The 27,807-nt window shown below is 41.8% G+C and overlaps 3 protein-coding genes across 3 annotated transcripts; 1 reads left to right on the forward strand and 2 right to left on the reverse strand.

Annotated features, from left to right (window-relative positions):
* Positions 1-1,611: 1,611 nt before the first annotated feature.
* LOC120452023 lies at positions 1,612-2,736 on the reverse strand. The gene is made up of 2 exons (XM_039636071.1): positions 2,618-2,736; positions 1,612-2,558 (listed from the first exon to the last, which is right to left on the reverse strand). The coding sequence occupies exons 1-2, from the start codon at positions 2,626-2,628 to the stop codon at positions 1,760-1,762; spliced, it is 810 nt and encodes a 269-aa protein (XP_039492005.1). The 5' UTR covers positions 2,629-2,736; the 3' UTR covers positions 1,612-1,759.
* A 10,916-nt stretch (positions 2,737-13,652) lies between these two features.
* Positions 13,653-15,463, reverse strand: LOC120453637 (UDP-glycosyltransferase UGT5). Its single transcript, XM_039638430.2, has 2 exons — positions 15,200-15,463; positions 13,653-15,135 (listed from the first exon to the last, which is right to left on the reverse strand). Exons 1-2 carry the CDS (start codon positions 15,444-15,446, stop codon positions 13,829-13,831), a joined length of 1,554 nt encoding a protein of 517 aa, XP_039494364.1. The 5' UTR covers positions 15,447-15,463; the 3' UTR covers positions 13,653-13,828.
* A 9,059-nt stretch (positions 15,464-24,522) lies between these two features.
* LOC120453441 (probable aconitate hydratase, mitochondrial) lies at positions 24,523-27,265 on the forward strand. The gene has a single exon (XM_039638148.2). The coding sequence runs from the start codon at positions 24,611-24,613 to the stop codon at positions 26,960-26,962; it is 2,352 nt and encodes a 783-aa protein (XP_039494082.1). The 5' UTR covers positions 24,523-24,610; the 3' UTR covers positions 26,963-27,265.
* The last annotated feature ends 542 nt before the right edge of the window (positions 27,266-27,807 follow it).

Below are 27,807 nucleotides of genomic sequence, written 5' to 3' on the forward strand. Positions count from 1 at the left end.
TAAATTAAATTAAATAAATAAAAAAGAGGTAAAAAGTGAAAGTCAGTGGTGGAAAGATTTGGCCATGCCAGCTAGAAAAAAATAAAATAAAAAAAAAACTTTTTAAATAAATAGTAATATAGAAAAATAATTAAAATTAAAAACATAATGGGTTAATCATACTCCAGCCATTCATCCAACGCAATACCTCAATAATATATATATATCCATACACAACTTTTTCCGCAAACATTTATCAAGACCAAAACATGAAACAATAAGAAGAAATTCGCCGGAGAAAGTACTTTCGCCGTGGGAGAAAATAACATGTAAGTTATATCTCAAAATTTGTCTCTATTAATTGCAACGATATATTATTTAAAAAAGGCATTGCATTTTTGGGGGATGGCTCTTTCAGTCTTTGAATTTTACAGTTTTATATATTAAATCTATTCTTTCTTTTGATCGCCTAATTCGTCGCGAAACCCAAAACCCAGGCTTGACCTACGACAACATGTTATTGCATGGTACAGTCGAGGATCGAAATATTGTGTACACCGAGCCTCTCTCGTGTATAGGTACAGTCGAGGACCGAAATATTGGGTACGCCGGTAGTAAATTGAAAATATTTTAATTTTTTTTCTTCTTATCGAATTATATTACATTTATATTATATTAATACCTATGCGAATGGTATAGGTGGTTTTGAAACATATTTTCTTTTCAGCCACTGTATTTTCACTCATACTTACATATGTATATACAACGACTATTACAATGAAAAAATAATTTAGGAATAATTTCTTTTGCATTAATAATTAAAATAGGATAAAACTATATATATATAATATAATAATGATAAAATAATAATCGCCCATGATAACAAGTAAAAGAACCAAAATAAGGTTAGGTAATTTCTTGGGGTTTTAAAATTTTTGTTTACTTTTTCTTGCTATTAATATATAAATCTATTTTACATGTTATCTGATTAGGATTTTAGGTTAAAAATTAAGTTAAGCAGGAACAACAAATGAAAGATTTTGGTTTAATTAATTTTAATGAATAAATTTATAATGAAGTCCGAATAGAAGTTATTTATCTGGGATTATGAACAGCGGATTTGATGCAGTGACCTGAATTCTTAGTGGACCAATGGGATCGCCAATAAACATGGTTTTGCTCGTGGCGATCATGGAAGGGTGGGGCAGCGGCCACTCCAGATTCCGGGGGGTGCGCCTAAAAGATCCACTAGAATATTTTGTTTGAGATTTCCTTTCTTTTTAACTATATTTTTTTTTCCTTCCGATCTAGCTTTCTCTTTTCCCTCAAGATTATTTGTTGGCTATTCGCACGCGATTTTAGTTTATTTGTTTTAACTTTCAAGAGCACGTAGTATTACAGTATTTAAATTCTAACCCAGCCCATTGCCGACAACATAGAGCCGGAACCAGCGCGTGCCACTGTTAGCACTACGACAATTACATCTGCTCGCAATATAACTAATCTTAGTTATATGCTACAAGCTGTTGAGCCCAAAAATCATAAAGAAATAGCATCCAAGTAAACATTTGTAGAGTATGAGGACATTTTTAGAAAAAGGTTTCAATGGTTAAATAAAAAATAAAAAAGAAGTATAAAAATATAATTATGTCATATAATTAAAACATACTTTATAGATTTAAGACATTTAAATTTGAAAAGCATTTTGCATGATGGTGATGAATCCAATAAGTCTTTCGAAATATAGTCAATTAATAAAACGCAATACAATCGTTTATGATTACTTAGCAGGCTTGCCTTCGTCATCTTTTTTCTTGTCCTTTACCTCCTTCTTGGGCTCTTTCTTGGTATCCTTAGGAGCATCCTTCTTCGCATCTTTCTTCGCATCTTTCTTCGCATCCTTCGGGTCTTCTTTCTTAGCCTTCTGGCCCTTTTTGGGTTTTGTCAGATCGACAACCTCCTCCTTAACCTTCTCGCCCACGTTTACGGCCAGCAAAAAGGCGGCCAGAGCGATGGATAAAGCCACAGACACATAGCCGGTGGCATAGATCTCCGGTATTGTGAGGAACTTGTTCAAGTACCAGATCAAATGGCGAGTGCCGGCGACTGTATGGTAGGCAAATGGCAAAACAACCATCACCTTGGCCATTGTAACCATGCCGTGGCAGTCACATTGTTCGACTTTTTTTATAAATCCTTCCATATCGCCTTGCAAGCAAAGCCCACCGATTCCCACGATCCAAACGAAAACGGATAGAACAAACCCACTGATTCGTAGAAATGCGGACAAGGTGGAGGTCAATTGAATCTTGTAGATGGACAAATGTGGCGATAGCTCCCTTCCAAGCAGCATATTTCGATCGTCATAGGGCAAGTCGGGAGGCATACGAAAGGGTATCACTTTCAAAGTCACAGGTGGGACCAGGATATCGCCACTAGGTCCAATTGTCGTGGGTCCACTCGCCATTTGATCCTTCGCTGCTGGAGTAGCCAGAAGACGAGCCGAGATCCATGGTTTTCGGGTGAGCAATTGCCTTATGTGCGGAGTGCAACCATTCAGACTTCGAGCCAAGGAGCGACTAAGGACGAAAAGGACGACATAAGTTACCCTGTTCGCCTATAGCAATCACTTACTCACCAAGTGTACATTTTAATAAATGTATATTTAGTCAAATAAATTTCAAAAGTGTTTAACAAATACTTATTAGGAAAAGCTAGTTTGTTTTTCAAGCAGTTGTAAAATATCTGAAGTGTGTCCCCAATTCTTGGGGGAAATATTTTAAACAATTTCATTAGTTAATATTGTGTATATAGCTTCTCTCTCTACCGTTTTGTTTGATACAAATAATACGCTTTGATTACAAGAGTGGCGATATGTGCAGATATGTATATATTTATTTTTTTCAATTCCCTTATTATTGGGTGGACTGATGGAAATTCGATTGGACCTGTAATTGTATTACGTGCAGAAGGACTTGAGGACCACCTCAACATCCTGTGCATATGCCATAAATTTATGCGACGATTGGATGAGCTTAAATTCGATTTGACGATGGCCAGGCGGCTTTATTTGATTTCTTTGGATTTACCTTCCCACTGATGATAATCTAACACTCGTTATTTTTCTTTTGCCCAGCTTCACTCACAGCCAATTGAAGTTAGGGCTTTCGGCTTTGAAAGCGTTCCGTCAACCGCTGAAATTTCATTTGCAGCTCTTTGCAATCATTTGCCTAAATAAATACGCCGCACACAACAAAGAAACCCAGGACATCTATACACATACACACTCTGAAAATCATTTCAATTTAATAAAATTCATTTGAGTTTTGCGTGGCTGCGGTTTTCCTTTGCTGCCTTGACAGATTTCATGTTCGTTTCCGCTTTTGCTTGCATGAGTTTTGTGGGCCGGGAAAGCTCGGAAAACTTCACGCTCAATTAGCATCTGTTATCGTTGCTTTTGGTCCCAATCCGATATTTATTCCTTGCCACACATCAAAGACATGCACTCAGTCACGCTTTGGGCGATCGATCAATCAATCAATCAATCATTTGCTGTGAAAACATTTCATAAATCAAACGCATACACACAAACGAGAACGAATATACCGACAAAGCTAACAAAAACACGCGGTCAATGTGCAGGTTAATAAAATTAAAATTAATCGAATCAGTAGAATTTTAAAAAGAATTAAGGCTTAAAAGAAGCCGGGCCATGTTGGCCTTGGCCAGGGCTCGGAAAAATTTCCATGCCGCATCAAGTGTATGGAAAAGTTTGTATGAACAAGAGTGTGGAAAAAGCATGCCAAGGAGTCATTAAGCCCATATCCGTATAATCAATGCAACGATAAGGCACAGGCGACTAAAAGTTTTCTTAATAATTCCGAGTGCAGAGAGAAACCTAAAGAAATTTCGAAATAAACTCAGAGATTTCGAAATATATAAGAAGTAAATCATAAGTTTCTTCACTTTGTTATTACTATATTTAATATGAGCAATATCGAACTAAAAAACCTTGTCGCCTGACATATTTTCACATGTTGCGAATAAGTTGGCAATACTTTGTTCATATATGAATGGAAAAGGTTTTCAGCTGAAAAGCAAAATCGCAAAAGCAAAGCATACTCAGTCCTCGGCTCTTTCTCTGAGTCCCTTCTGCTCACAACCATTTTTCGCACTCACACAGACAGAGAAGTCAGGCGATTGCTTTTGCCTTTCAAGGAACTCAATATGCGTATCCGTGTTTAATTAAGATTCGAGTTCGTGTCAGTGTGTGAGTGCTTTTGGCGCTGTGTGCGTGCGTCTGCGTCTGAGGCATATGAATAAATGTATGAGCGCATGCATTTAATTTAATTTTCATTTCAATTGATTCGATGACTTTACGTTTCATTTCACGTCTCGATGCGATTTCAATTACAACACTCTCGACTTCATACACGCACATGCAAAGGAAATGCTTTCACCTATGCGCCAGTGGATGTGATTGTATGCAGAAAAATGAGACTCGTTGACGGATTCGCATATATATATTTACATATCATTCAATCCAAGTCAAGGACTAAATAAGGGACTTCTTTTACCGTTGGCCGGGTGTTCCACAAGTCGCTGGAGTTTTCAAATCACTTGCAAAGTTTATGCCATCTTTATGGGTTATGAAATTCTGGGTAGTGTTGCAAATAACTACATTTAAAAAAAAAACCCTTTTCACACATTTCAAAATGTATTTAGGTACTTAAATATTGTCTGGTATTATTCTACACAGTAAAGTGTAGAGCGTCCTTTCACTTTCCGAAACATTTCATGTGTTTTTCCATTCATAACTTTCTTGGCCCTTTTTGGCCTCATTGGCCGTGGATTCACACATAGTCAGGCTTAAAAGTTTGCCGTGCACCTTGACTGAGCTAAGCCGAAAGCTGAGAGTAAGAGCCAGCCGCAAAACTAAGCACCTGTCTGTTTTAGCCGCATGATTTCGTTTTGCCCAATAAGGTGGCTTTAGGCATTTAGGCCTGCATGCTTTCGGGCTGACATTTAAAGTCGCTGGCATTGTTACGCATTTTTTTTGTGTGCCACACTTGGTTGCTGTTGCAAGGCTGCGACGTGATTTTCTTTCCACATGTGGCAGCCTAAACTTTGTTTTTTGGAATTTCTGCCACACAAAGCAATTTTTTGCACGCCTTCAGTTGGCTTTTCCTTTCTCTCGCCACTTTTTCTGGCCCGTTGTGTGCTCTTTTTTGTAACAAATGCAACGGAAAACCTATTTCCTTTGTGGATATGAGTAGGAAAATGCTTGTTAGCGCTGCATTTGCCACAATTCCATATGTTTGTGTGTGTATGTGTATGTTGGTGTGCAGAACCTTGAACTTGTTGCAATGGATACGAGAAAAACTGTTAGTTTTCCTTCACCTTCCTTTCATGCCCCTTCTAACAATGCTAATTTCATTAGAGCAACTGAAAAGCACACACATACACGTCCATATATGCACACTGGCACGTAAATGAGCGCAAGGACAGATCGTGGGCAACGTTCAACGTTTCCTATAAAATGACAATTACAATTTCGACAGCAGGGCAAAATAAAAAGGAAACCAAGGAACATCGAAGTGAAAGCAAACTTTTAATTGCGCATACGACAGGTGTGACACAGCCAGCGCAGCTCAAGTTGTGGGAGGGTGAGAGGGTGTGCGGGTGTACACAGGTTTGCCTGGGTGAGTTTTGGTGAAAGTTTTTCCAACGTTTCCATCCCAATTAGTGGGCCACCGAAAACACATAAAAACATTTGTAGCTGACAAGCTTTTTGACAAACGTCCCTTACTAATTATGAACATTGTATTCTAAGACTGAATGCTCTTTCTTTAATTTGTTCTAGCTCGTTAGGTTGATAAATACATTTTTGGCAATTGAATGTAATTTAAGAGCACACATATACTCATATTGGAGGCATCAATAATAAAAAATGTTTTTAAAACAACTAAAATCTGCATTTTAGTTGATTAAACACACAATCTATTATTTATTATTAAGTGTAACTTAATAATACAGCTCTATAAATCCTTTCTTAAATCCTCAATGTATTCGGCACCTTGGTTGGCAACTTTCCATTGTGGTCTGTGCCTTGTCTTAGTTGTCAGTTTGTAAAATTGAATTCTTGCCCGGTTGGTTTGGCTTTTGAGAGATTTATAACGTGGCCAAGAGGGGCAGCCAGAAGTGGGGGCTCGAATGGCAATGGCCGCGTATCGATAAGCACAATGGCCGGCTGTGTTTGTGTGTCTGTGACAGTTACACACACAGACACACACTCACAGACATATACACACCAAGACCAACGCCCATCGGCGACAAACTTTTTAATCAAATTTTTTAACGCAATTTCTTTGACTACTTTTTGCTCAGTCTCCGTCCTTCTCTTTCTCCGGCTGCTGCTGCTGCTGTTGCATATGCATGCTCAATTGTGTTTGTATTGGCAAAGGACATGCTTTGTGATTTATACACACATCACACAAACATACAGACACAAACACACAACAAAGGGGATGCCGGCTGGTTTGCTGCCTGTGAGCAAACAACAGCTTTTTTTGATTTATGAGCGCTTTGGGTGCCACCATCGTCAACGGCACACACATACAAAAAATGTAAAGAACCAACCAAAACGGCAAAGAATCGACAGCTGAATATATTGAAGGCAAAACTTTCGAATAAGTTCAAACGGGCAAGTTAATAAAATACAAAAAACTCTACAACTTTCGTTTAATGAATGAGCTTAAGGCTCTTTAAAATGCAGTTCAATGCTTAAGTTTATCAAGTAATTATAATTTATAAAAGCAACTTTAAAGCGTAGCCCTTAGTACTACGATAGAGAGGTACTATAAAAATGTAAATATAAATTATACGGTCTTGTGTGATTTTATTATAGTTGCATTATGGTTCCACTTTAAGCAAACAAGTAACATTTGAATATTTATCTGTACGGGTACTTGGCCGTTTTAATACACTCCTACTTTTAATGTTTAATTACCAGTTAAATGGACCGACTGGAACGCAATGCATGTAAAATAAATTCTGTGAAAGTGGCTCAGTTATTTTACGTTTTCCTATCTTGACCATAACAGAGATTTTTCAGGCTATTACGCTGCCAGGTCACACTTTTTTACATCGTATTCGAATATTCTTTGGAACTCTAGTGCCCATCGATTTTTATTAATCCCCACTGGCAGCAGCAAAATGTTATTTATAAATACGAGGCACATGAATTTTAATTATGAGCTGCCCGCAATTGCTTTGCCCACCAGACTCCGGGTTTGCTTTCAGATCCTCCGCCATTTAAGCGCAGGACGCAGGACGCGGGGACCATTGGCCATATGAAAATTTGATTGATGTCTCCCCAAACGGCAGGGCTGCTCCCTCTAACTATCGATTGTCGCTGTCATAAAAAGTGAGGGGCCAAAAGCGCAGATATATGCATAAAGAGGGAATGAGTATGCAATGCCGAAGCTTATGCAAATCAAGACATGCCGCACACATCACTTTGTTTTACCAGCCGCCCCTTTTCCTCCTCTCCATCCAGACACATTTCTGTTTTTTTTTCTTTTTTTTTTGGTGCTCACACCACCCAACGACGAATGCAGGAGCTTGTCAAAACTTGGTTTCCCGTTTTTGTTAAGAATCTGCTGTAAAAAATGAACTGGGAATTCCTGTGGACAGAGCAAACCATTGAATGCCCTTATCTACTACAGAATTTCATACAACTCTTTCTCGAACGAAGGTGCTCTTCTAGCTTTTATATGGGAGATAACCCAAAGTATTCGACGAATTAATATAGAGACATTCATTCATATCCTATACACTAAAATGCACTAAATATCGATATTAGGAAATTCGAAGTTTATTTGTTCAAAAGTAGAAGGCGATCCGATTCAAGAGTAGCGAGAGCAAACCCAAAAAAACCCAAAATGTTGGCCCTTGCATATTGTTTTCCGTTGTTTGGCAGCCCAAAAAAGCTGGATCCACGAGCAGAAATCGTGATGGGACCAGGACGCTCGGTTTGAGGCTGCAGATTCCGGCGGCATTGGAGCAACACTTGCCCGAGTTGATTTTTGCATATTCCTGATAGCGATGGCATTAGTCTCCAGTGAACTGGCACATAAAAGCACAGCTATGGACTGATTGTCGGGTCCGCTATCGGACGTACGTGTAAATTGCCAGCCATCTTCCCCCGACGGCGCGATCCTGTCTATTGCAGGCAGCAAGTGTTAGTATTTCAAACTTTTGTTCAATAAGATTTATATGACTGACAGTCCGGGGTGGCCAACGAAACGAAGCCCGGCATAGTGCGGCAAAAAACAAGTTTTGATTTTCGATTCTTTCCCTTTTTTTCGCCCCTCACATGCGCTGTATGTGTTTTTTTTTTCGTTCACAGCTTAACTGGGCGACGTTAGAAATCCTAGTTGGTCCGCTGCAAAAAGAGCCGTCTGAAATGCTGAATTTATGACTAACATTTCTCTTTGCGTTTGGCTAGTTTGGCTAGAAATTTAATACAAGCCACTGTGATTAAACAGTAGAAACGGGTTTTGAAATGATTTAAAGTATATAAATACCAATTAAGAGAAACAAGTTAGTTTCTCAATTGACTTCACAAGTGCAGATCAAGAAAATACTGATGTATACTCGAATTAACTAGACTGAAAGTTAACATTTCCTTGTCAAAAGCCCAGGCAGCAAATCTGTAGAGTTTCAGCAAACAAGCTAGAACAAGCGTATCGTAATAATCTGTAGAGATGTAATCCACTACAGATACTGAAGAGATACGCAGATACTCGAGTAAGAACGCGCCATTTTCATTGCTGGCTCACGCCGTTGAGATGTTATTTTGCCCGGTGGCATATTAACTGCATCACGAGCCACTCCAAAACGCAGCAAAACCGTCCATTCAGCCTCCAACACACACGCACACACAGACGCACAGAGAAAAGCACAGGACACGCAATACAGAAAGGACTAGACACTGAGAGGCGAGCCAAGCGAATACATAGAAATTCCTCGACTAGGCGCTGTTATTGAAACCACTCGAGCGCGAACTGTGAGTGCTAAAAGCGGCAGGATCTGTAGTGGGATACAGGGATATATATTGAAGGAGCGGATCGCTGGGCGGAATAGTAAGGGGATTGGGCACGGGCATGGGAATGAGAATGGGAATTGCGCGCTGTGAGCAAGTGCACACCTTGTCCGCATAGGTCTACAATAATTGCCTGCACTTTAAGTGCGCCATTAGTACTAAATTACAGACAGCCAGCCAACCAAGCGGCAGCTAACGGCGCGGTCTAATTACGCGCTCACCTGCAGCTCCCCGCTTTTTTGCGCCCACTTTCACTGCCCTACGCTGGTAGGCCACCCACTTTCACCCACTTTCAACCCACTTCCACCCACTCCCGCCCACACACATATTGTAGCCCACAGCAGCCCCGCCCATCGAAGCAGCAAATGCAGGAAAAAGTAAAGTGCGCTAATGGCAATTAGAAGTTTACCCGAGTGCAGTCAAAAATTTTGTAACGGCTGCGCAGCTGAAAACTGGGAAATGGAAAATGGAACCGATGCTGAAGCTGGTGCTGGTGCTGGTGCTGGTGCTGCATTATTGAACATTTGGCTAATTGCCGTATAATTATTGCAGTTAAAAAATTTAGCACAACGCCAGGCGTTGGACGATAGGCGATGGGCGATGGGCGTCAGGAGAACTGGGTGTTGGCAATCCTTGACCGTAGCAGAAACTCCACTTTCGGCCAGGTCATTGTTACACTTGAATATGCTAAATTACGTATACGCAACGTTTGCCCAGCAAAGTTCGAGCAGAAGCCACAAACATTTGCATTGCTCTGGCCAAGATGGACAATCAGGAGTTTGTACACTGCAGATTTAATATAACTTAAGTTCAATTAATAAGCAAATAATATATTTGGTTATGAAAAATTAGACATTCCCAGCTTATGCAGTTGATTCTGTGTTAAATATATTACAACTGATAGAACTTTTACGCCATATTTCAGAGGACTTTCGCGCAGTGTTCAGATGAGGAATGAGTGGTTTTACTGCAGCAGCTGAGATGCATTGCCGCATTATGCAGTTGCAGTTGCTGTTTAGCAGTTGCATTGGCTCCCATCTAATGCAAATATTATGGCAAAATCTCATAATTAAGATAAGCAACTCGGTTGAGTGGTTTTAATGAAAATCAAACATTGGCCAAATGCAACAATAACAGTGACACAACAAGGACCGATTAACCCAACAACATTGCCAACCGAAGCCTCCATGTCTGCTTTGGTTAATATTTAATTAATGCTTAGACCGTGTTTACTAATGGCTAGGCACTGCAGCATATATTGCCATGATGACTTGCATAATTATTTGCCAGTGTTTCGGTCTGGTCGCCACTCCAGCTCCTGGCCACCTACACCATGGCATATAATGAACCCTGTTGTTAGCCAAATGTATATTCACTAACTCGTGGACGCTCAAAAACTGTATGCGATATGTGCTTGTAAAAACTAGTTAAAGAGTTACACGTAAAAAATAAAGACATACTGTAAAAATAACAAGAAAAAACGTCAACATTAGTAAGAGTAATCCAAGTTATACCAAGGCATACCTGCTGGATTTCTGTAATCCTTGCTCCTAATCTGCCATCATGCGTAATCGAATCGTGAATCTGCGACTCAATAATTAGGAGGAGAAAACTGTGTCGCACCCGAATGTAGGCAACCAGGCAACCAGGTCCTCGGCGGGGAGTGGTTATAATTAAGGCTTAATTGAACGCAGCAGTCGGCACGTAAACCAGTTAATGATGCACACGTTACTCGCCTTTGACACGTCATGATTTCGCCGCAAACAGCTTGCCGCACTTACCGGAATTTTTAGCCCACTCAAGACCGAATTTAGTTTGCCATTTCGGTGTAGTAGTAGTAGTATGTAGTGCTAGGTAGTGGGATTTTCGTCCAACTCCATTAAAACATTTGCATTGCGGACTTTTCGAGGGCATTGTATAAGCTCAATGGCAAGCACTTGTTTGAGGACCTTTTGTGTCGCGTCGCCCGCAGACAGGGCATTGTTTGAGATATACTTTATTACATATACTTATGTATATATATCCGAAAAGTTGAATATGCAATTCGGTGTGCATATTAACCTGCAAGTTGTGGGCGGAAGGGGTCGGTTTGGGTGAAAAAATTGCCATTTTTTGGTCCAACTATTTAGCATAACGACGGGCACTCATTATGAGGCAATGTCCCGTCTCCCAAAACAACGCCCAACGCCCAACTTTATTTGCCCAGTGTATTTGACCCCTGTTATGCGGAGCAGCCAAACGAGGAAACAGAAGCAGGAACAGGACAAGGCGGCAGTTAGCAGAAAGAAGCTACCAAAGCACCGGGCACGTAAAATATGCGCAGTTGTACACCGGGAGTGTATGCCAGAGATCACTTGACTATAAACGAGATTAAAAATTCAATTACGTTGGAGTTGGAAGCTGCATCGAGTAGCAGCAAAGAGCGCAAAAAACGCCCAACAAGGCCAAAAGCAAGCTAAAAAAACATGGACAGCAAAAGTTGGCCCAAGCTGAACTAACGGGCGAAAAAAAAACCAATCATGGTGGAAATAGTATTCCTCGTATGCCGAACCCTTAAGCACACTAGGTAATGCAAATGTATATCTAATTATTGCAGACTTCATTATCACTATTCACTACAACACAACAAAAACGATTATATAATGGTTTTAAAACAAGTAATAACTTAAATTGAATTTATGGTTTTAGCGCAGTTAAACAGATATGGAAACAAAACATTTAATTTATTTATTGCAGTAAATAATAAAGATTATTGATGCGATTTTGACTAAATTTTACGTTTATGCCAAATAAAAAAATTTTATTTAATTTGAAAGCCAGTCAAGCGAATGTATATAGCTTAACAGATGCCGAGATAGAGTCGCAATGCCCCAATCGAGGACTCTAAAAACGGGAGAAAGACAAACGCCATGGCTCTGGCGTATGCTCTCAAGTCAAAGCTGGCCATACGCTGGTGTGACCAGTTCGAGGAAAGGGGTTCCTGGGGGTCAGGGCGGCCCCGCCGGAGTGGAGCAGGTGAATCGCTGGACACAGAAGTGGTCAGTGGCGGCGACGTTGTCGCAGCCAACGGAAGTTGACAACAATTTATGTGCCTGAAACGGATACAATTTACAAGCCGAGCAGCGATGGCCCGCTGACTGTGCACGTGTAGCAGTGTAGCAGTATAGTAGTAGACGAAGAGGCGGTTGCCGAGGACTGGGTGCCCACTGTACAGGTGTACAGGTGCTTCTTCCATGGCCGAGAACCGAGAACCGAAAACCGGGAGCCCAGGCACCAGCACCAGCACCGGCACCCAAAAACTTCAAACGGAATTTTGTGTGAGTACTTAGTGCAAAGTGGCTAGGGACAGGTTTCCTTTTTGCGTATGTGTAGATACACTTAAAAAAAATACTTCAGAAAAAGTAAAAAAAAAATACAAAATGTATGATCTTAAATAATGAATTAATTTAAATTTTTATCGAAGCCGTATCTCACGCTAGATGAAAGCGATAATCAATTTTCTATATCCTTAACAATAAACCACACCCATTTTCACAGGAATATTAATAGTTAATAAAATTGGTTTAAACATTTGAAACTATTTCATGGGCTTTGCGATAATATTTTATTTTCCTCAGTGCGTATGTGAATCGCATTTTTTCACTCCAATTCGCCACCCTGCCCCTCATTTTCCCAGTTGTTAGGGGCAACAGCCGGAGCCGAATCGCATTTGCAGGCCGAGAAAAACGAGCGAAACATTTGAATTTCGTTTCAAGTTGAAGTTGATAAAAAGCCAGTGATTTAGGGCGTGTCCTGGTGCTAGCAACGGACACAAATTTGGGTTCACTTTTTCCGCCGTCGTCCCTTCTCCACGACTCTTTTATTCCGACCAGGTTGCTGGCAGACCAGTTGAAAAAAAGTAACCCGCAATTAAGATAACGTTTTTTTATTTTCAGCGATACTTTTAACTCCGTAATTTTTGTGTACTTTGGCCAAAGTTTTTAGGAGTGGGCGTGGTTAAAAGAAGGGGCACCTGGGGCGGTAACGACGTTGCAAAAAACAAATACCCTTAAATGCATTTCATTTAATCAGCCACAGAAAAGTGTTAATAAACTGAAAGAGACGCGAGGGAAATGCAAAAAAAACCATGTTTAACGCCAATTTGATAAATGTCACTCATACGTCGTGTGGGACGATGTGCAAGCTGACTTTATTAATATGGGATTGCTCAAGCCTACGCTCTGGTACATTCTCATGGCAATCAAGATGATGTAATTTATATGCAAAACAATAATTGTTCTATCAGCTTACATGCCTAGAATATTAACCAATAATTCGTTTGTGTTTTGAATGCAAAGCGCAGTTAAATAAGATTGATGGTTTTTTTGCTGGGACATACATAATAATGATCAGAAGTAGTCTCATTACCACTACTCGGCCGTCAATTTGATTTATTTTCAAATTGATAAGTTCATTATTTTCACTGTTTTTAATCGAGCGGTATCAGTAGCAAACTCAAACAAAAACACTCGCACAGCTGGTCGGTCAAATGATAGCAATTGATTGGAATGGAGAAAAATAATAATGTCGACCGGCAATGGTGTTCCCCAGTGACTCGTTTAAAAAACGTCAGCCCCTTGAAATAACAAAGAACATTAGGCAATAAGAAATATAATTTCAGTGATAGTATTACTAGATAAGTCTGATAAGAAAACTAGGTTCCTAAAACTATAAACAACAAACGTATACACATACACATAGCCTCTAATGTTTCTTGAGCTTATCAGCATGTGGGCACTTCTGTTTCTTGCCCCCAAGTAATTTACAAGATAACTTTAGGATTATCAGGGCGACTAGTAGAGGTACTGCCACAATCACAGCCAAAGTGTCCAAGCTGTGGAGTTGAATGAAGTTAAGATCGCGGGAAGTTGCTCGCAGGTGGGGAGCACCATTGTGCCTGATCACATATTCCGTCCACCAGACAGCTCGATCGACGGCTGGTTGCGGTTGATCACGGTATCGCTCGGAAATGGCTGAGGCTGCTTTGGCATAACTGGGATCCGTGAGCAGCGTTTGGATGGCCTTTTCCAGATCCTCTTGCTTCAGGTTGTTCAGATCCAAACCCAATCCGAAACCCATTCGCTGGGCGCGCTGCACATTCATGTGCTGATCGTAGAAGCACGGCAATCCCAGAATCGGCTTGCCAAAGTAAACGCTTTCGGTGCTGCTCAACAGACCACCGTGGCTGATGAACAACTTTACATTGGGATGGGCAAGTATATCCGGCTGGGGATACCATTTCTTGATCAGCACATTCGCTGGCTTTCCAGGCATATTGTCATCTTCGAATTTCCACAGCACTCGCTGCTTCAATTTGGCAAAGGTCTTCAGCAGCGTATCTCGAGTTTCCTGTGGCAGATCCTTGCTCTTCACATTGGAGCCCATGGAGAAGTATATAACGCCATGTGGTGAATCCTCAATAAACTTTTTAATGTCTTCTGGCAGCGGTTTGGGCTTGTGCGAGATTTGCATACCTCCAACCTCAATCATGTTGGGCAAATAGGGTCGCGGATAGCTCAGGGAAAAGTGCTGACCCAGCAGAATCAACGAAAAGCTGTCCATGACTTCCTCCATGGTTTTCTTTGCATTCGGGAAATACTTTTTGTAAACCTCCCTCATGTGTGGCAGGTGAACTAAGTGCCGATGAACCTCCTCCACAATAACATCATAGTGGTTTTCCAAGCGCTCCAGAAAGGTCATTCGATCTGTTCGCGGCGAGGTCACTAAGGGGTTGTATGATATGGGTGATATATTGCCAGCAGCCTCATCAATTGTTCTATCAGTTCCAAAGCTGGAGAATCCTACTAAAGTGGCATTAAAATGCTGAGCCAAAGCGTACATCGGTTCCATGTGAACCATCTCTGCCAAGACCAGATCAAAAGTTTCTCCAGAGTTTAGTAGCTTCTTGACACCCTCGTCATCCAGTGTAGTCTCGATGAATTTGTCCAATATGTAATCCATGGCATTGAGCTGCTGCCACAACAGAGGCACATTCAGCAAACTCAACATCTCTGTGGGTAAACATATGTATAAATAACATAAAAAACATTATTACCAGTTAATATCAATGCATACCTTCTGCGTATTTGTGCACTCCGAGGGCCTCAATGAAGCGCATGTTTGGCGTCTCCTTGTTCTTAAAGGCATTGATAACGGTCACCTGGTGACCCTTCGCTGCCAGGGCTTTCAAGTAGGTCTCCACAAAAATGTACTGAGATCGACCCGGAAACGGCAGCGTAGCCAAAATCTTCGCACTTTGCGTTTCGAGCGGCTTGGCGCTCAAAACGCAGAACACGATCGCGATCACAGCCAATAATCTCATGTTTACCGAACGAGTCTCTTGCAGCGACTAATTGAATAGATCGGTCAAGCTCTACTGTATTTATATCCTAATCTTTGTTGATAGCGAATAAGAGAGAGCTTTTTGAGCGGCAAATAACGCCCATTCATGATGATAAAGGGCATTTAGCATTGGCATTTTCATCGTTGTCACTTAATGAAGAGAAACAGTCGACTTTCAAGGGGGAACCCTCTGTTAGGGTAGTCCATGCTCGACATTTCATTCGTCCGGCAATCGGCCGCACCATCATTATCTTTATTGATTCTCCAGGTTGACTTATGAGATAGCACTTTATAGCGCGTCTAGCTAACTATTTCACATTTTGTTTGAAGATTGCCAAAGAAGTTCAAACTACCATTTCGGTGCTATCCAGTGCCACTATCAAAATGTGTGGTGCAAAAAAAGGTGAAACAAGCATTATAACCAAAAGATATGAGGTTTTAGTTTAGTTTAGTTTACATAAACTATCAAAAAATGATTATATATTTTTGGGTATTTATTCTAGTCTATACACATACATTACATATAAGTATGTATGTATTATATATACGCCATAAAAACCACTTTATTTCCATTTTTCGATATTAATTTCTCAATTTGTGCAAGCTACTTAAAGTTGGCAAACTCCCGGCGGGCTTTTAAAGATCTTCCCGTGGAGCGGAATCCGAATCCGCAGGACTGAGTGCTGGGCAAATTCCCCGAGGAATGTGCGTGAGAAGTGCAGGCCAAACAAGCGGAGCAGGCAACTAAAAACAAAACGCACAACAGGGAGCAGCGCCGAAAGACGAGAAAAGGGCTCAAAACGAGTACCAATGCAGCTGGCCGGCCAGTTGGGAATTTTCGCCGGTGGAGGAGGCGAAACTCGGCGGAGCATAAAGGCCAAAGCGCTGCCTAAGAAAAGAAATTATTTGCTTAAGCGACGGCAAAAGGACCTTGTCCGGAGCTTCCTTTTTCCCGGAACAAAGCACAACCACCCACTCACACACACCCGCACACCCGCACACCCATACACACACACACCCAGACAAAGAACAACAAGAATGAAAATAAGTTGAGTGAAAAGAGCAGGAAGGAACAAAAATGAAGAGAAAATGTAAAGTGAGTGGGCCAGATATATTAAACTTTTATGCACGGAAATTTTTAAGTGTATGTCCGGCGGGAAAAATTGTTACTGTTAATTTATAAATAAGGTGGAGTTGTTATTGTGGGTTTCTGACGGAATGTCCGCCAGTTGGACCCTTCCGACCTTCCGAAACCCCACAGTGGGTCTCCTTTGTAACCAACCAGGAACAGGACCAGGATCAGGATCAGGACCAGGACAACCACCACCACCGCCACATACCCGGCTATTTGTTTTCACTTCAATTTATTTGCTTTCTTGCGCACATTTTCACTCCTTAGTCCTTGTTTACTCCTTTCATCCAACCCAATACCATCTTCTCCCCCACTTTTCCTTCACCTTTTTTTTTGTGGGTCTCCAACCCTCTCAGCTCTTTAGCCCCTCTTCTCTGTGGCCATTTCTTTTGCCGTTTATTATGAGGCTTTTCCTTTGGTCGGCCCCGGATCGCCTTGCAACTTGATTCAATTAAGTTGCCTGATTATTTTAGCTACAAAAAAATGATACCAAAAAAAAAGGGCACAGAGCTGCCGAAATACACACCTCTTTTTTTTGTCCATTCTTCGGTTAGCAATTTTAATTTTTTAATAAAGGGCATGTGGAAGGCGAGAGCTCTACAAGTGGGCCATCTTGTGGTTTCTGGTGCCCCATTGTATTGGTTCATCATCATCTTGGTGTGGAAGGGGTCGAGGCTCAAGTTCGTGGCGAGTCAACAACTGATCCGGGGTTAAGAAAAGGTCAACAGCAGGCTGTTCACTTTTCAACGGATATCCCGGTGAAGAGGTCCTTCTTAATTGTGAAGTGTAACAGGGCATATTGAAAAAGGATGAGCTTAAAAGCATTCCTAACAGCATATATTTGCAAGATGTTTATACTTTTGTTGTGTTATTCAAATCATCAACTCTTTTTATTCGCAATAAATGTTCCAATAAATAAGTTTTGTTTTTAATAAAATCAATTATGTTAGTTTAGTTAGTTGAGAGATTTAAAAATCGTTAATTTGCTCTCCACAAAATGCAGTTTGCCCATCTGACAAAGCGATAAATTAGTACTTAAGCTGCCACACTAACAGACTGAAATCTTAACTGCTACTATACTGGCTGGAAAGGAAAAACTTGGCTTTATCTCTTTTGTGCACTAAATGCTCTTGGCCTTTATTCGACTCGTCTCGTCAGTGGAAAAGCCTGAACAACATTAATCAGGCTTACCTTGTCGTGTATTTTTCCCAACCTACAAACAACCCACACATGTCCGACTACCATGGATGAAAGGAATTATCCGGAGGGCCGAACAACGAGTGGCAACAGCTGCCACATTGACGATGTTTTAAGTGCAAATGCAATTTATTTGCAACAAGCACTTGCTACACGAACTATGCAACAATGGCTGGCCAGGAATTGAGATTGGAAGTGCCGAGGCACAATTTGCCCATAAGTAAAAATCATTTTTCATTTGTTTTCATTTCCGTTTTATGAAGCATTTTGATTTCTGCATACCTTCCGACTTGCTCACACCATTCCCTACTATCTCATATCTTCTCTTCTCTTCTTTAGACTGCCGACATTAGAGAATGTTAAGTGATGGGCAGAACTGCAGTTTGGCAAACGGAGCTCGGAGCTTGCTCCTGAATACCTGAAAATCACTCGACCAGGAGCAAGTTGAATCCTTCCAGGATACTAGTCTGAATATTCGCTACACATTCACTCGCTCCTAGAATGCCAGTCAACGTTGACAATCGACTTTTATTGCTGTTGGAAAGGGCTAGTAGAAAGCAAAAAAAATAAGAAAAACAAGAGATCGGAAAAAACCGAAAAGAAACGACAAAGAAACGCATAGATGCAATGAAAGAAAAAATTAAAATAAAAAAGAAAATATGCAACTTTATTGTACAAAATACCCAATACGTTTTCTTTTTCGTGATTTTCAAATACAAAAACGAATTAAAACACTACACCCACTGCAACACACACACAGAATAAATTAGGTTTATATATTAGAAATATATACATTATTTTTCTCAGTGTACCAACGACTTTGTCAACTCCCAGTTATTACGTTTTGTTTAACATTTCAGCAAATTACACTGCATTGTCTAGAGCTCAACTCCAGAGTGAAGTTGAAGTCACCGTTTTCTTTGGGGATTTCCCCATTCGACAGTTTTTCTGACATTTCCTTTTTTGTCGTCCTTTTCGACGTACTGACCTCTGCCGGATTTCGAAAGGAACTTGTGCAATTGCATAAGCACAATTTCCGGTTAGCACTAAGAAAATATCTGCAGCAGAAAAGCAAATGGAGATGTTATGGAGTCGGGATTTGAAGTTGGCTTGCTCTATGTAAATTACACTTGTAACAAGATTTTTATAAAACGAGATACAAAAAATAAACATATATAATTAGTTGATTAATTTTTGATAATTTAAGCTACAATTTAAAAAGATACAATATTTCTAAGATAATTGAAAGCAAGTTTATTAAGATAGTTATAGGTAACTGCAAATTTGGGATATTGTAAATCATTCCAAATGTATGTGCAATTTGCTTTCCCCCTTTTATTGATGACATATTTCTGAACAAATATTTTCACTTTCATCTGCACACCCGAAAAAATGTTGTATCTGTCTCTGGCAAGGACATCTACAAGTATGCTGCACTATTTTTGAAGCCACTGACAGGAAATTGAAAAAGTGCGGGGCGTGAACGAAAAGTTCAGGAAATAAGGAAAAATAAAAAGCTTTCCCTTAATTAAGTGCGTGTGTCCGGGTGGCCAGGGAACCAGGGAACCAGGGCACCAGTCTCCCGCTCCCACAAGTAAACAACGAATGCATGAATTCACCGGTCTCAAGGTAAAGAGCCGTGGTCTAAGTAGTCCGGAAAACCACTGCGGTGGTATTGGCGGTGGTTTTGCCGCCGACCAGTGGGTCAGATGGTCAGTGGCCAGGCATTGTTTCGTGTCCATTTCGCTGCGCTTGACTTCGCTGCTCGACGACCTCCAACCTCCAAACTCCGACTACCGAGCTCCAACCTCCTATTTCCAACCTCTCAGGGAATTCAACAACATTACGCCACACAGTTGAACAATTTTTTCTTCGCGTTCCGTTTGCTTTGCGTTTTCAACTGCTGCTGCTGCTGCTGGCCAAGTTCACAATGTAATCCATCCGGGGAATAATTATTGTGTACATATTAATATAGAAAGCGGGAAAAGCCAAGAGGGTTTATCGTTTAGCCGCGACGGCCGGCGTTATGATGCCCCTCGAAAGTAAATGGAAAATGGATGGTCTATAAATTTTCGCCCTTGGTTTTAAAATTGCGCAAAAAGGTTGTTTAAGTGAGCCCCAAAGAGGTGTACGAATGGGGCCTCTTTATGGATTTTGTTATGGTCAAGTGGGGTTTAAGTAATCGGGTTGGTTTTTACTGATTTACGCGCCATCATGAATGATATGATAAATGCTTTAAAGTCGAAAGAGTTGAATATTAAAGCGGAAAAGTGTGAATGAAAAACTGTGACCCTTCGAAGCTTCAAAAGAAATAAAATTTATGACTTGTATAGAAAGTTCACAACGTCAAACATTCTCCGTTGCTGTGAAATAAATCCTTAAGCCCTTTAATCCATTAGCCAAATCCAAGGCTGGCTGTAATCCATTATGAACTCTAACTCATTAACCGGCTTTAAAGGTCCAACTTTATGCACACACGCACACTCAGCAGCGGATTAAGCTACCAGGTTTATGCCACTAAATTGCGTCGTTGTCGAGCATAATTTATGCATTAAAATTGCATGCAACGGAGAAGTTGACTCTAAACTTGCAACGTACCGTGCTGCAAATTAAATCTAATTATGTGCGGCCAGCAGCAGGAAACGGGAGCAACGCATAAAAAAGAAACGAGTACACAGCGACTGAGTGTAAGGGGTTTTTGGTTGGGTTCCGGTTCGGGTTCGGGTTCGGACAGGGCTTTCTTTTTGTCAAACTGACCCGCACAAATGCGTCTATTGACTGAAACAATGCAGACAAAAGCGACGCAGCAACTGAGCCGGGATCATAAAGCGGGAGTCGGGAACAAGAACGGGATCTGCTGCACTTGTAGGTAAACCAGGTGAAACAGGTGCACCGAGCTGCTTCCCAATAGAATTGGCTTTGTTGAGTGAAGAAGGCGGTGGTGGCGCGGGCGGAAAGGTAAATAAACAAAAGAGCTAAGCTACACTGCAAACAGAAACGCTGTAAAATCCCTGGATATGTAAAGTTGAAATTCTTATATATTACTCAAACCTTTTTGAAGACTGTTCTAGCTCTAAGTTTTCAAATAATATTAAAACCTTAACTTAATTAACAACAAGATGTGACCAACTTACTTTCAAACGAACTAAAAATATTTATATTTGACGTATAAAACCGAATGGGTATAGAAATTCTCTAAATAGTGGTAAACATTTGAATGAAAATGTATGGTAACTAATAATGTTAAACTATTTTCAAATCTCCCTATTCCGCAGTGCAAAAAGAAAAAAAATTGCCTGAGCTCGGCTTGCGCCTGAATTGAGCTCATGAATGGATTGCCAAGAGGGTTTACCAAAGGGAACGAGGCGAGCGGAAAAGCGGTCAACTTATGGCTTAGACGCATGGCAAAAATCCATATTTATATATATGAATGGAACGTGGACAGGGACATTGAAGTGGTCAGGGCACTGGGTACTCCTGTAAAGTGGGTCCTGGGCACTAGGTGCTGGCGACAAGCGAACCAGACCGTATCGGGTTTGGGGAATGGGGAATAGGGTAGGGTTTGGGGTTTGGGGTTTAGGGTCTGGGGACTGGGACCCGGTTACTTATGCTTCAATGGAGAAATGAAACTCGGTGCCGCAATTGCGGTAAAATATGTTTGCACAAAAGGAAATCGCCAAAGCCACGTGTGCAGGAAATGCTGAATTTGTCTGCTTGGCGCGCTAAAACAAAGCCCCACTCGAATGACCGGCAATTCCCGGAAACGCATTCGATTGGATAGACAGAGATATCCATTCGGCATGGCCAGGAGTTTATACCTAACAAATGACAAGGGATAAACGTTTTTCAAATTCCTTATAAATAGTTTGTGTAGATAACACTTTATGAACTATTGAAAGATATTCAAGATTTAAAATGAAGCTAGATGTATTTCGATTTTAAGTCACAGCAATGCTCGTTTGAAGCCAATTATTTATAGATATAGATATATATTTATAGATATTTCTTTGAATTGTTGTAGTATTAGATAAATAACAGAAATAGTTATAGTTAATATGAAACATTTGTAGCAAAAGAGTTTGGCATGGGATGCCAATTCTGGGAACAGGCCGCCAAATGTGCGGCGCTTTTTCCGGGTATTATTGCAATATTGCTGCTAGTGCGCCGAAAACTGTGCTATACCGGGCTAGATGGCAAACTACGGCGGCACTTCCGCCGCCACTGCCACTGCCACTGGCACTCCGGTGTCCCTCGCCTTCCTGCTCATCGGCGTCTGGACTGGACTTTGGGGAATATTATTGAAAAGTTTTACCGCAAGCTGTGCCGGAGCGGAGCAGAGCGGAGCTCAGTGCAAAAACAACCAACGTATTGTTCACCCGTGGATGGTATAAACCCACCCACACCCACACACACCCACATCCACACCCACACTCACACCCACGCCAGGCAAAAAGATTCGAATAAAAAATCTGGAAAAAGTGGGGAATAATAAAAGGAGAAGAAGAAAGCGAGGATTAAAAATTTTTGCCAGTCCAAAGTTTCAGTTTTGTTGCAACTTTGGCCACCGACACCACAGCGGCCACACCTACATACAGCTCCTCCTCCGCCCACGCCCCCGCCCACGATTCGCCAGATCAGTCGTACATATGGCCATAGTTCGTTCGCCCACATTTTCGTTCTTTCCACGGGCACTAGTACATAAATTTTGTCGGCAATTTTCGGGCATTCGCCCAATCAGACATCAAGTCACTAAAGTATAAAAAAGAGCAGAAGCAGCTAAAACTTTGAATCGTTCCGGTTATGTGATATATTTTTTAGAGTCCTAAACTATTATTATACGATTAAAATAAAATTTTAAAAAATATGAATTTTAGTTGTGTATTTCAAAGGTAAAGGCGATCTCTATGATAGAATTTGGCCAACTATTTAGTCAAAAGAGATATTTATATATTAATCAATCACGAAGTTAAGTCTATATGATTGAAGTTAAATAATTTAATAATATATGCCTTTAAGCTATTTAAGAAAATAGGAACAACTATATAAAAGAGTAGATAAACCCAATCAAGGGCTAGGATGCTCATACACTTGCAAGTTCCTCTTATTTTTAGCAAAAGTTTAATACTTTTAATGCAATAACTTATATTAAAGCGAATGAGAATTGTCCAAACACTTTGAGTCGAACACTTTTTCGGCCAAGGCCAATGGACAAACGCAAATATATTTAAGCTAATTGCATTTTCCTTTCTGGAACAGGAGCATATGATGAACAGCGGGCAACGGAGGCACGAGATTGCGAATCTAATATGCGATGGCAAATGACAGCGCACCAAACTAAGCGACCATGTGTTTTGGGATGAAATTTGCACAACCTTGACATTTTCAGCCCCCCCCCCCCCATCAAATTGACCCACCGCGCTCTACTGAATGGAACTGAATGAGAACGATGAGCTGGTCGGATGGCTGGTTTCAAATTTGCAATTCGATGTTGCTGAAAGCGGAACAAGCACCAATCGATCAATTAAACAGATTAATAATCAACGTTTGTTCTGCTCAAAAATCTATTGGAAGTGCTGGCGATTCTGGAAAAAATTTAAATAGTGTTTCACGATTTTCATACTTTCGTCAGAACATAAATATAGCGTACGTATTTAGCTAACTACAATTTTGAATGTACAGGTTTATACCATGTTATAATGTCAAAAAATTAAAGGATTATCTTAATCTTCAAATTGTATTATCTTAAAAATTAAATAAAATGTTTGCCTTGAAAATATTGGTATGGAGCTTTAAAGTTCTAAGTGTAAAGGACAGCGAAACAAAAGTGAAAAAGTTTTGCGGCCAAGAGTGTGTGCCAAGTAGTTGCCAATCAATTTTTGGCATCGTTACGCTGCCTACTTATGTGGGTGAAGTGGGCGGAGGGAGTGGCAGGACGACAATACCATTGCCATGCAGTATGACCAGGAGCCTTTGGTAGCGAGAAACCACCCGGAGCAGCAGCAGCAGCAGGCTCGTCAATGGCATTGTGGCCAACAGGCACGTCGATTTCAATTGAATGTGGTGCGGCCAACTACCAATGTCTCCTGTCTCCTGGCGCCCGTCTCATGTCCGCTGTCCGCTGTCCACTGTTCCACATCCACATCGTCATCTCACATCGCCCATTATGACACGATGCCAGCAAACCAAACACAATCACAGGAGGATGCAGTGCCCACCGTCACACTCACTTGCAGTTGACACTTTGGTAGCCGGCTCGCATCCTAGCATCCTAGCATCCTGGCATCCTTGCATCCCCTGTCCTTCTGTTTGTCATCCGTCCAGTTTGCTGGCACTCTTCGTCTCGACTGTAGTTGACTGTCACTTGGCCTATGCCATCGATGTTACCTCCTTGCATCATCCTCCGCAGTCGCACGCCCATTGATTCACTTGCAACATCAAATCCGTTGAAATGCCCACTCAGCTCACCCTTTTGGATGCCACTTTGGATCTGCAACTGTTGGTGCGCATCAAATACGCACGGAACAATGAGCTAACCCAATAAATTTGAGTATACATAGGTTGGCCGAAGGTGTGCAGTCTGTTTAATTAATAGGTACGGTCAAGCAGTTAGTTCAGTGGCACTTTATCGGAAGATGTAATTAAATCTTAAGCTGCTCAGTCTCTGAATGATTATTAAATAAAATGTTTGCATCAGTTAAGATTTCAAATCAAAGCAATCCAATTTTTATACTCTCTAGTAATTCACTCTAACTTCGACGACACAAACTGTTATCCAATAAACCGATAAAATTTGTGCCAAACAATTATACATACAAATGGCTCAACGAACACATAGATACATATGTTTGGCGGGTTCCATGGTGCGAAACTTTCACACGGCGCGATTTCCACGATGTGATAAAGTAGCAATGTCAAATTTCGATACCGGAATTCCCCTGCCCTACAAGAAGTTAAGGCAAAACCTGGATTGCGTCAAGGGCCGACTGGGTGGACCACTAACCTTGTCGGAGAAGGTGTTATATTCACATTTAGATGAACCGGATACACAGGAAATCGAACGAGGCAAGTCCTATCTGCGATTGCGACCAGATCGCGTTGCCCTGCAGGACGCGACTGCCCAGATGACACTATTGCAGTTCATCTCGTCGGGCCTGAAGAAGGTAGCAGTTCCATCCACCGTGCACTGCGACCACTTGATCGAGGCCCAAATCAGTGGCGACAAGGACTTGGCCAGAGCTAAGGATCTGAACAAGGAGGTGTACGATTTCCTTTCCTCGGCGTGCGCCAAATATAACTTGGGTTTTTGGAAGCCTGGCAGCGGCATTATTCATCAGATCATTTTGGAGAACTACGCATTTCCCGGCCTCCTGATGATCGGAACTGATTCCCATACTCCGAATGGCGGTGGATTGGGTTGCCTGTGCGTTGGAGTTGGCGGTGCAGATGCCGTCGATGTGATGGCAAATATACCGTGGGAACTCAAGTGCCCAACTGTGATTGGATGCCATCTCACCGGCAAGATCAGTGGATGGACCTCGCCCAAGGATGTCATCCTAAAAGTTGCGGAGATACTGACTGTAAAGGGAGGCACAGGTGCTATTGTGGAGTACCATGGACCTGGTGTTGAGTCTATTTCCTGCACGGGCATGGCTACCATTACCAACATGGGAGCTGAAATCGGTGCCACAACTTCGGTATTTCCATTCAACGAACGCATGGCCACCTATTTGTGTGCCACCGGCAGAGGTGCCATCGCTGAGGAGGCGGCGAAGAATAAAGATCTTTTGGTTCCGGATGAGGGTTGCAAGTACGATAAGGTTATCGAGATCAATTTGGACACCTTGGAACCGCTGGTGAATGGCCCATTCACTCCCGATTTAGCCCATCCCATTAGTAAACTGGGTGAGAACTCCGAGAAGAATGGCTATCCGATGGACATCAAAGTGAGTCTGATTGGCTCCTGCACGAACTCCTCCTACGAGGACATGGGACGATGTGCCAGCATTGCCAATGACGCACTGAGTCATGGCCTAAAATCCTGCGTTCCTTTTAATGTTACCCCGGGATCGGAGCAAGTTCGAGCTACAATTGCGCGGGACGGCATTATAGATATCCTTGAGAAGTTCGGTGGTACTGTGCTGGCGAATGCCTGTGGGCCCTGCATTGGCCAGTGGGATCGCAAGGATGTGAAGATGGGTGAAAAGAACACCATTGTCACGTCGTATAATCGCAACTTCACCGGTCGAAATGATGCCAATCCGGCAACACATTGTTTTGTTACCAGTCCGGAAATGGCCACTGCACTGGCCATCGCCGGACGTTTGGATTTCAATCCGTTGACGGATGAGCTAACGGGTAAGGATGGCAAAATGTTCAAACTAAAGGAACCGCACGGCGAAGAGCTGCCAGCCAAGGGCTTTGATCCCGGAGAGGATACCTATCAGGCTCCACCCGCAAAAGGAGATGATGTCAAGGTCAATGTCGATCCCAAGTCGGATCGCCTGCAACTTCTGCAGCCTTTTGAGAAATGGGATGGCAAGGACTACATTGACTTGATGGTGCTAATTAAAATCAAAGGCAAATGCACCACTGATCACATTAGTGCCGCTGGACCCTGGCTTAAGTATCGCGGCCATTTGGATAATATATCCAATAACATGTTCATTGGGGCCACAAATGCCGAAAACAATGAAATGAACAAGGTCAAAAACCAGAAGTCCGGTAGTTTCGACGCCGTACCAGCGGTGGCTCGAGATTACAAGGCCAACAAGATCCGGTGGTGTGCTGTGGGTGAGGAGAACTACGGCGAGGGGTCATCCAGGGAGCACGCTGCCCTGGAACCTCGCCACTTGGGCGGAGTGGCCATTATCGTCAAGTCGTTTGCCCGCATCCACGAGACGAATCTCAAGAAACAGGGCATGCTCGCCCTGACATTCGCCAATCCTGGTGACTACGACAAAGTCCAGCCATCGAGCAAGATTTCGCTCCTCAATCTCAAGGACTTGGCACCTGGCAAGCCCGTGGATGCTGAGATCAAGAACAATGGTAGCTCTGACAAAATCCAGCTGAACCACACCCTTAACGAGCTGCAGATCAAGTGGTTCCAGGCCGGAAGCGCCTTGAATCTAATGAAGGAGCTGTCCGCCAAGGGTGGCGATAAGAAATAGTTTTCATCAATATTAATTTTACTTAATTACTACGTTTTTTTTATCTTAAGAGCATAACCAGTACTTAATAGTTTAAGTTGGCAATCGGAAGATAAATATACCCTTGTACAATTATTCCGAAAATAAATCAACTTTACATAAACCACAGGACACTATAATGGTCCAAAGTTTAATGCCAAAATGGCACATGAAAAACTAAACCGAAAGCCAAAATAATTCAAAACTAATTAAAATCCATTTAAAATTGCACCCAGCCTGCAATGCAGAAAAATAATAATAAATTTTCCGACTTAAGCTGCCCAACTTTTTTGTCAACTGGATGGTTGCCTGGGTGGATCAGTGGGTGAATGCAGAGTGGGGCAAAGTGGTGCACAGTGAGGCAGAGTGGGGCAGAGTGGAGCAGAGGGACAATAAGCGACGCTTATCAACGGTGCCAACCGAAACTGTCACATGCATTGTCATTGTCACAGGGGCGGGTGGTTCGAGGGGCTCAAGGGGCTCAAATGGGGTTTTCCGAGCAGAGGCCGTGCCATATTTGCATTTTCCTTCTCGCTCAAACACACGTCCTGCTTGTGCGTAAGTGTGTGTGTGTGTGTGTGTGTGGACGTATGCGAGTTGGCATAGAAAATTATTTGCTACTTTTAATTAGTGCCAAAAAGTCATTCACAAAATCCAGGGAGGAAGGGAGACATATAAGGCACCCAGTGAAAGAGCTATAAAGAGCCTGCAGAGCGAAAGGGACGGATATGGGGAAGGCGAAAGAGACAGGCAGAGGATATAGGAGCCACAGAGCACAAGTTCACCAAGCAAGTACAAAAATGTCTATATATATGTGTGCTCCTCTC

Source organism: Drosophila santomea, chromosome 3R, assembly GCF_016746245.2.
Source record: "Drosophila santomea strain STO CAGO 1482 chromosome 3R, Prin_Dsan_1.1, whole genome shotgun sequence".
Classification (NCBI taxonomy): Eukaryota; Metazoa; Arthropoda; class Insecta; order Diptera; family Drosophilidae; genus Drosophila; species Drosophila santomea.